This window comes from Oncorhynchus tshawytscha, linkage group LG32, assembly GCF_018296145.1.
Source record: "Oncorhynchus tshawytscha isolate Ot180627B linkage group LG32, Otsh_v2.0, whole genome shotgun sequence".
In the NCBI taxonomy this organism is placed as follows: Eukaryota; Metazoa; Chordata; class Actinopteri; order Salmoniformes; family Salmonidae; genus Oncorhynchus; species Oncorhynchus tshawytscha.
In genome coordinates this window covers 6721780-6731867 of record NC_056460.1, presented here as the reverse complement: position 1 = coordinate 6731867, position 10088 = coordinate 6721780, and the positions used below count along the sequence as shown (strand labels likewise).

General features: G+C 43.0%; 1 protein-coding gene across 1 annotated transcript; it reads right to left on the bottom strand.

Moving 5' to 3' along the window:
* Positions 1–952: 952 nt before the first annotated feature.
* Positions 953–4187, bottom strand: LOC112230377 (ras-related protein ORAB-1). Its single transcript, XM_024396649.2, has 6 exons — positions 4003–4187; positions 3270–3342; positions 3048–3143; positions 2844–2939; positions 2530–2661; positions 953–2330 (listed from the first exon to the last, which is right to left on the bottom strand). Exons 1-6 carry the CDS (start codon positions 4014–4016, stop codon positions 2133–2135), a joined length of 609 nt encoding a protein of 202 aa, XP_024252417.1. The 5' UTR covers positions 4017–4187; the 3' UTR covers positions 953–2132.
* Between the last annotated feature and the right edge of the window lie 5901 nt (positions 4188–10088).

Sequence of the window (10088 nt, the reverse complement as noted above, 5' to 3'; positions counted from 1 at the left end):
CGCCATGGAAAAGCCGATGTAATTCACGACAGCTGTTGGGGATGTGTAATCTAATTACTATTCGAATGAGGGCCCATTCAAAGTCATTGATTTGAAATTGCCCTTAACTCAGATTAAGAAGTCCAAACTACTGGGAGACAGACAGTACAGCTTCAGAGATGAACTAAACCACCTAATGCTGCCCTCCACTGGTACAGACCTGTACCAGATTCAGTGTTTCAGTTGTCTTACTGGGTCCCTATGCATCTACGAACAGGATTACTGTCTTAACTCAATTAGCCACAAAATCCCTAGTCTGTTTTTCTGGTAGCTGTGCTGCGCCATTTTCCGTACATTTTCCCCCACGTGGGCCAGCCCCCTAGCATTCGCATTCAACCAATGAGCTTCAACCCCTCACTATTTGAGTGACAGCTAGCAAGAGACATCATGAACACACAGCAGAGCGAGAGTAACGACGTGGTGCACAGATCTGCACATATGTTACGTAGTACACAATTTTAAGGGAACACTTTCAAAACTGGCTAAAAAGTATATTAAAGTACCAGAGAATCCCATTAACTAATGTACACTTGTTGCTGGACAGACTCAAAAGTAAGAAGTAAAAAAATTGTGTTTTGGCCCCGGCAGGCACAAAAAGGTGGTTGAGCTGGGTAAGAGAAAGTCTAAACATGATCCTTGGGTTGTCCAACTGACATCACCCCATTGAAGGCGAATTTTAAAGGTGAAGTTTAGGTAAGGTTAATAGTAGGGGTTAGGGTATGGACGTCTCAAGTTCAGCACAACAGCACCATTTACTGGACACAATGGAAGCTAGGCCAAAGATCATACCATTCAGCTTATGAAACAAGAGCACAAAAAGTTTGTCGCATTTCAGAGACTCGGCCTATTTCAGTGTGAAATGTACATGCTGAACAGGTGTAACTATCAGGAAATAATTCCAATAAGACAAATCTTTATTAAAGAATCTCCTTCATTGTTTAATAGTAGACATTGTGCCACAAATGTCAAGTCCTCAGCCACAAATCACATGCCGAAATTAAAATGTTCAGCTACTTTTCATGATGTCATATTGCACTTGCTTCTCTACAGGTTTAGCTAATCAGTTCTTACATATGTATAAATATATACAGTTGGTAGAATTATTTCAGCGTTTGGTGAAACTTTGTGCTGTTGGTTGAGAGACTGGCGGAGGAAAAACAATGACACTTTCAATGTAGCACGTGTCCATGTGACATTATGTATGTCAGCAAAACAATTACTCTGTACAGGAATGTTAACCAATGCTAGTGTCATACAAAATTCATTAGACTAAACCCAAATAAGAGATAAGAGCTTGGGCATACAACCATTATGGGCATAAAAAAGGTCTCTAGGGCTGGAAGGACATGCCAACAACGCAGTGTGCCAAAAGCATATCATATATACATCCTGCCATAAAGGAGCTGGCAAATTATTTGGAGCAACATTATGAAGTTGGACCACGTGACATTGAATGATATTTCCTCTAAATAATTTGGGTTGATTACAGTGAGCAGACATGCTAAGTCATGATGAGTGCATTCCAGATGCATTGTGGGTAAAGTAATCAGTTCTGCCAACATGCATAAAGCTCTTTAAAACATGTGCTTCATTGGGAGTGCTTCCTAAATCATTTTTGAGGAGATCAGGCCAAAGTCATGCTGATATCCACAGTAAAATAAGGAGAACAAAACCATCATAGAAAAATGTATTATTAACTAGCAGACCTGGAGTAAAGAGTCGGACAAGGTTTATTCATATTCCTCTCATTCATAATTATCACCTTGCGCCTTGTTTAAAAATGTCTGGATAAGTTGCCACATCTTAATTTGTATAGGTATGTTTTGGTAATACGTAAAAAATATTCCACATTATGTTAGTGTGTTTCTGTGGGTGTGGATGGGCTTACCATCCTAAAGTGGACCTTGGTGGTGGTGGGGGGGGGGCATTTCTGGTATTGCAACTGCACACACAATCCAGGCCACTGTCTTCCCTCTCTGTCACTCTTGCTCTCCCCCCGTTTCTCTTTCTTTCTCTATCCCTGTGGAGCATGGTAACTTTTGAGATTAGTAGGTAGGGGTCTGGGTGGATGGCGTTTGGGGGGCTGAGGGGCCTCAGCAGCAGCCTCCAGAGGAGGTCTTGACTGGCGTGCTCTGGATCTTGACGTTGGACTTGTCCGAACCTCCGGCTGTGGCCCCAGGGCCCATTCTCTTCTTGATCTCAGCTGCCATGGTCATGAAGGCCTGCTCCACGTTGGTGGCACTCTTGGCGCTGGCTTCCAAGAAGGGGATCCCTAAATTGTCAGCAAATTCCTGAGGGAGGAAGAGAAAAAGACAGGGGACATGAGAGAGAGGAAACAGTAAGGTCTGAGTAGGGGAGAGGCATATACACACCAAGAAAGAGGAAAAGAGACGAGAAAAGAGTGGGGGATAGAACAGGAGTGAGAGAAGATTCAACTTAAAAATATAACTTTTTTTTTTGTTTTCATTCTGTAACCAGGTAGAGCGTTACCTTGGCCGTTGTGTAGTCCACCAGTTTCTTTGTCGTCAGGTCACATTTGTTGCCTACTAACAGCTTGTTCACATTTTCACTGGCATAACGGTCAATCTCCTGTAGCCACTGTTTCACGTTATTGAAGGATTCCTGGGGTGTGACAGGAGAGGAGACAACTGTTGTTAACTCAACAACCGATGCAATAGACAGCATAACCAGATACACTGAAACTTTGGTAACTTACACAGGTTTGAGAACAAGGCTATCTGCTATGTAAACTTGTTATAGAAAGTGAAGAAAAAAAAAAAAAAGCAAATGAGGGATGGATTTACCTGGTCTGTGACGTCGTACACTACAATAATGCCATGCGCTCCTCTGTAGTAACTGGATGTAATTGTCCGGAACCGTTCCTGTCCAGCTGTGTCCCACTGGGGGCCAAATGAGAGCAAAGTCAGACCCAACATCATATACAAATCAATGTTCCACTTCTGACATTCTTGTGACTCAATCAAGTCATGTCAGCCATAGGTACTCACAATCTGAAGTTTTATGGTCTTTCCATCTAATTCTATGGTCCTAATTTTGAAGTCCACTCCAATAGTGCTAATATAGCTCTCTGTGTATGTGTCGTCCTGAAGAGAAAAACAGAAAATCCCTATGGGTGTTCAAAGTACAGTAAAGTTCCCGGGACATCAAACTATTATCTCTCAAAATATCAACATGGCAAAAACACACCTAGACAGAGGCCAGCTACTTACTGCAAATCGGAGGAGGAGGCAAGATTTTCCAACGCCAGAGTCGCCAATCAGAAGCAGCTTGAATAAATAATCGCTGAAAGGAGAGTAGACATTTCACGGGTTAAATAAATGTCAATTAATTCAATTTGTTGAAAGTCAAAAACAACAAGGCAATAAATTGTCACATAGTAACTAGTTCTGGCTACTTTATTGACAAAAGCCAGTCAATCAATAAATGCATTTGTATCACACCACAATCAAAGTAGCCTTGAATAGAATTAAACACATAGCTAACTAGATAGCTATATTATTGGGCAATTATGGTTAAATTGGTCAGCTGATTTTTTTTTTTACACATGTTCATATTTGAAAAAGTCAACAAAGTAGTTGACGTTTTAACTAGCTAATGTAACTAACGACGTTCCCTAACTGGCCAGCTGTGATAGTAACTAGCTAAATTAGCTACCAGCTGATATTAGCTAGTCTATGTATGGGTAGTTAGCTAGCATTCATGCTAGCTGGCGTTTGAACGTAGCTAGGAAGATAAAAACCGGCCCTAATACGCATATTAATAGTCAATATAAAACATGTCTAGAGTGGAGTTGATACAGAACATACCATATGTCATTGATTTCATATTTGTAAAGAAGACAAAACAAGTATCTTAAACTAGCTAACAGTTAGCCAGGTAGCGGACGACCGTTAGCTAGCATAAAAACACAGGCTGTCATCATTAACCAACAGTGTTACTTACTATTCGGGATTCATCGTTGACTAAGCACGGTAACGTTAAGCAGTTATTCTTTAAAAAATTGCTATCATTTGTCGTGGAAAATGTGTGTAATATAATCCAGCAACAATTTTTTTCAGAATAACTGCAACTGGCTAGCTAACTACTCGGAGCAGAGATAATCGAATCAAATATGGCTGCCCTCCTGACCAGGAAATGCCAAACAAACCTATGGGGCTACTGGAAGTTGTAGTCAAATCGTATTAGGCCTACATTATTTATCATCCATCATTTATTAATTAATTATTTCCACTCCATGCATTATCATGGGCTAAAGATAGATCCACACATCTGTCCGATTGTTAAGGGATGCAGAAGAGAGGTAGCCCAACACAGGGCCCGTATTCTTATTGGCAGACTCAACAGCCTTGGTTCCTCAAATGACTCCTTCGCCTGCTTCACCAACTACTTCTCAGCTAGAGTTCAGTGTGTCAAATTGGAGGGCCTGTTGTCCGGACCCCTGGCAGTTTCTATGGGGGTACCACAGGGTTCAATTCTCAGGCCGACTCTTTTCTCTTTATATATCAATGATGTCGCTCTTGCTGCGGATGATTCCTTGATACACCTCTACGCAGACGACATCATTCTGTATACATCTGGCCCTTCTTTGGACACTGTGTTAAAAAAAACTCCAAACGAGCTTCAATGCCGATACAACACTCCTTCTGTGGCCTCCAACTGCTCTTAAACGCTAGTAAAACTAAATGCATGCTCTTCAACCAATCGCTGCCCTCACCCGCCCGCCCGACTAGCATCACTACTCTGGACGGTTTTGACTTAGAATATGTGGACAACTACAAATACCTAGGTGTCTGGCTAGACTGTAAACTCTCCTTCCAGACTCATATTAAACATCTCCAATCCAAAATTAAATCTAGAATCGGCTTCCTATTTCGCAACAGTACCTCCTTCACTCACGCTGCCAAACATACCCTCGTAAAACTGACCATCCTGCCGATCCTCGACCTCGCAATGTCATTTACAAAATAGCCTCCAACACTCTACTCAGCAAATTGGATGCAGTCTATCACAGTGCCATCCGTTTTGTCACCAAAGCCCCATATACTACCCACCACTGCGACCTGTACACTCTCGTCGTCTGGTCCACGCTACATATTCGTCGTCAGACCCACTGGCTCCAGGTCATCTATAAGTCTTTGCTCGGTAAAGCTCTGCCTTATCTCAGCTCCCTGGTCACCATAACAACACCCACCCGTAGCACACGCTCCAGCAGGTATATCTCACTGCCCATCATCTTTGGGGATGACCAGGGAGATATACCAATGACTGGAATGAAATGCAAAAATCGCTGAGGTTGGAGACTTATATCTCCCTCACTAACATTAAGCATCAGCTATCTGAGCAGTTTACCGATCACTGCAGCTGTACATAGCCCATCTGTACATAGCCCATCCAACTACCTACCTAATCTCCATATTGTTTTTATTTACTTTTTTGCTCTTTTGCAAGTATTTCTACTTGCACATCATCATCTGCACATCTATCACACCAGTGTTAATTTGCTAAATTGTAATTATTTCGCTACTATGACCTATTTACTGCCAGCAGCATACCATCCTGCATACCACTGCTGGCTTGCTTCTGAAGCTAAGCAGTGTTGGTACTGGTCAGTTTCTGGATGGGAGACCAGATGCTGCTGGAAGTGGTGTTGGAGGGCCAGTAGGAGGCACTCTTTCCTCTGGTCTAAAAATGCCCCAGGGCAGTGATTGGGGACACTACCCTGTGTAGGGTGCAGTCTTTCGGATGGGACGTTAAACGGGTGTCCTGACTCTGAGGTCATTAAAGATCCCATGGCACTTATTGTAAGAGTGTTAACCCCAGTGTCCTGGCTAAATACCCATTCTGGCCCTCAAACCATCACGGTCACCTATACTTATTTTCCACCATAATTTGCAAATAAATTCATTAAAAATCCTACAATGTGATTTTCTGGATTTTTTTTCTAATTTTGTCTGTCATAGTTGAAGTGTACCTTTGATGACAATTACAGCAGCTCTAGCCTTTAGCTCAGTCCAAATGTTGCCTGTAATCCATGGCTCCTGGTTTGGATATGTACGACATATTGTCACTGTGGGTATGACGTTGGTTGATGCACTTATTAATGAAGCCGGTGACCGATGTGGTAAACTCTTCAATGCCATCAGATGAATTCTGGAATTCCAGAACCCTTCCGTATTGAGTATGTCCTGCGTCTCTGACTCGTTGAAGTAGAAATCTTCATCCAAATCGAGGTTAGTGATTGCTGCTCTGATGTCCAGAAGCTATTTTCAGTCAAAAGAAACGATGGCGGAAACATTATGATCTGTGAAGAAGAAAAAAAAACACTAAATAGCAGAATTGGACAAGAGCCCATAAAACGGAAGCTATCCATTGCAGCGCCATTCTCGGATCCCCCATGACCCGGTTGGACATGACTCCAACAGTTGAAGTGTACCTTTGATGACAATTACAGGCCTCTCTCATCTTTTTAAGTGGGAGAACTTGCACAATTGGTGGCTGACTAAATACTTTTTTGCCCCACTGTACATGGAAAAACAGACAAAAATAAAAAAATATATATAAAGGAAGTTTGACTGTGTTGGTGTGTGTGGACCATGATAGATCCTTAGTAATGTGGACACAGAGGAATGTGAATCTCTCGACCTGCTCCACTACAACCCTTCGGTGAATGGGGGCGTGCTCGGCCCTCTGTTTCTTGTGGTCCAAGATCAGCTTCTTTGTCTGGCACCACACTGCCAGGTCTCCCACCTCCTCCCTATAGACTGTATCATCGTCATCGGTGATCAGGCCCACTAGCGGCGTGTTGTCAGCAAACTTAATGATCAAATCAAATCAAATCAAAATTAAATCAAATTTTATTTGTCACATACACATGGTTAGCAGATGTTAATGCGAGTGTAGCGAAATGCTTGTGCTTCTAGTTCCGACAATGCAGTAATAACGAACAAGTAATCTAACTAACAATTCCAAAAAACTACTGTCTTATACACAGTGTAAGGGGATAAAGAATATGTACATAAGGATATATGAATGAATGATGGTACAGAGCAGCATAGGCAAGATACAGTAGATGATATCGAGTACAGTATATACATATGAGATGAGTATGTAAACCAAGTGGCATAGTTAAAGTGGCTAGTGATACATGTATTACATAAGGATGCAGTCGATGATATAGAGTACAGTATCTACGTATGCATATGAGATGAATAATGTAGGGTAAGTAACATTATATAAGGTAGCATTGTTTAAAGTGGCTAATGATATATTTACATCATTTCCCATCAATTCCCATTATTAAAGTGGCTGGAGTAGAGTCAGTGTCATTGACAGTGTGTTGGCAGTATGCACTCAATGTTAGTGGTGGCTGTTTAACAGTCTGATGGCCTTGAGATAGAAGCTGTTTTTCAGTCTCTCGGTCCCAGCTTTGATGCACCTGTACTGACCTCGCCTTCTGGATGACAGCGGGGTGAACAGGCAGTGGCTCGGGTGGTTGATGTCCTTGATGATCTTTATGGCCTTCCTGTAGCATCGGGTGGTGTAGGTGTCCTGGAGGGCAGGTAGTTTGCCCCCGGTGATGCGTTGTGCAGACCTCACTACCCTCTGGAGAGCCTTACGGTTGAGGGCGGTGCAGTTGCCATACCAGGCGGTGATACAGCCCGCCAGGATGCTCTCGATTGTGCATCTGTAGAAGTTTGTGAGTGCTTTTGGTGACAAGCCGAATTTCTTCAGCCTCCTGAGGTTGAAGAGGCGCTGCTGCGCCTTCCTCACGATGCTGTCTGTGTGAGTGGACCAATTCAGTTTGTCTGTGATGTGTATGCCGAGGAACTTAAAACTTGCTACCCTCTCCACTAATGATGGTGTTGGAGTCATGTGCAGCCACGCAATCGTGGGTGAACGTGGAATACAGGATTGGACTAAGCACCAACCCCTGAGGGATGCCCGTGTTGAGGGTGAGAACGGTGGATGTGTTGTTGGCTACCCTAGCCACCTGGGGGCGGCCCGTCAAAGTCCAGGATCCAGTTGCAGAGAGACGAGTTCTGTCCCAGAATCCTTAGCTTAGTGATGAGCTTGGAGGGCACTATGGTGTTGAACGCTGAGCTGTAGTCAATGAACAGCATTCTCACATAGGTGTTCCACTTGTCCAGGTCGGAGAGGGTAGTTTGGAGTGCAATAGAGATCGCGTCATCTGTGGATCTGTCGAGGCGGTATGAAAATTGGAGTGGGTCTAGAGTTTCTGGGATGATGGTGTTGATGTGAGCCATGACCAGCCTTTCAAAGCTTTTCATGGCTACAAATGTGAGTGCTACGGGGCGATAGTCATTTAGACAGTTTACCTTGGCGTTCTTGGGCATAGGGACTATGGTGGTTTGCTTGACACATGTAGGTATTACAGACTGGGTCAGGGAAAGGTTGAAAATGGTCAGCGCATGGTCTGAGTACGCGTCCTGGTAATCCATCTGGCCCTGCAGCTTTGTGAATGTTAACCTGTTTAAAGGTCTTACTCCATTCCTCCTTTGGTCGCCTTTCCTTCCAGTTCTCTGCTGCCACTGACTGGAACGAACTGCAAAAATCACTGAAGCTGGAGATTCCCATCTCCCTCACTAGCTTAAAGAACCATCTGTCAGGACAGCTCACAGATCACTGCACCTGTTCATAGCCCATCTGTAAACAGCCCATCTATCTGCCTCATTCCCATCCTGTATTTATTTATTTTGCTCCTTTTGCACCACAGTATCTCTACTTGCACATCTACCATTCCAGTGTTTAATTGCCATATTGTAATTACTTCGCCACCATGGTCTATTTATTGCCTTAACTCCCTTATTTGATCTTATTTGCACTCACTGAATCTACTTTTTTTCTACTGTATTATTGACGGTATGTTTTGTTCTTTCCATGTGTAACTCTGTGTTGTTGTATGTGTCGAACTGCTATGCTTTATCTTGGCCAGGTCGCAGTTGCAAATGAGAAGTTGTTCTCAACTAGCCTACCTGGTTAAATAAAGGTGAAATAAAAAATTAAAAAACATTGGCTATGGAGACCGTGATCACACAGTCGTGCGGAACAGCTGGTGCTCTCATGCTTGGTTAAGTGTTGCTTGCGTCGCAGCAAGCATAGAAAGCATTTAGCTCATCTGGTAGGCTTGCATCCCTGGGCAGCTCGCGGCTGGGTTTACCTTTGTAATCTGTGATAGTTTGCAAGCCCTGCCACATCTGACAAGTGTCAGAGCCGGCTTAGTAGGATTCAATCTTTTTCCTGTATTGACACTTTTCTTGTTTCATGGTTCATCTGAGATTTCTTATTTCTTATAAGCGTCCGTATTAGTGTCCAGCTCCTTGAAAGCAGCAGCTCTAGCCTTTAGCTAGGTCCAAATGTTGCCTGTAATCCATGGCTCCTGGTTTGGATATGTACAACATATTGTCATTGTGGGTATGACGTTGGTTGATTCACTTATTAATGAAGCCGGTGACCGATGTGGTAAACTCTTCAATGCCATCAGATGAATTCCGGAATTCCAGAACCCTTCCGTATTGAGTATGTCCTGCGTCTCTGACTCGTTGAAGTAGAAATCTTCATCCAAATCGAGGTTAGTGATTGCTGTTCTGATGTCCAGAAGCTATTTTCAGTCAAAAGAAACGATGGCGGAAACATTATGATCTGTGAAGAAGAAAATAAAACACAAAAAAGCAGAATTGGACAAGAGCCCATAAAACGGAAGCTATCCATTGCAGCGCCATTCTCGGATCCCCCATGACCTGGTTGGACATGACTCCAACAGTGTCACCAGGAGGGATGAGCTAATGAAGTTGGCCACTAGAGGCCTCTATCATTTTCTATGGTTGAAATATACTTATTCTGAGAAAATGTGCAATAATTGAAGGTGCCAACAAATTTTACAGTAATTATTAGAATATTTCATTGTCATATAAAAAAAAACAGATGCTCTTCCCTCGACGTAGATCGATCAACTTCACTGTTTTCGGCGTTGGCCCACCAGGCCACCACCTAAATGCATTGATAAAGCT

Coding starts and splice junctions, on each gene's coding strand:
- LOC112230377 (XM_024396649.2), bottom strand. Junction 3,144..3,269: donor GCCTCCTCCTCCGATTTGCA/GTAAGTAGCTGG, acceptor TTTTCTCTTCAG/GACGACACATACACAGAGAG. Junction 2,331..2,529: donor TGGACTACACAACGGCCAAG/GTAACGCTCTAC, acceptor TTCCTCCCTCAG/GAATTTGCTGACAATTTAGG.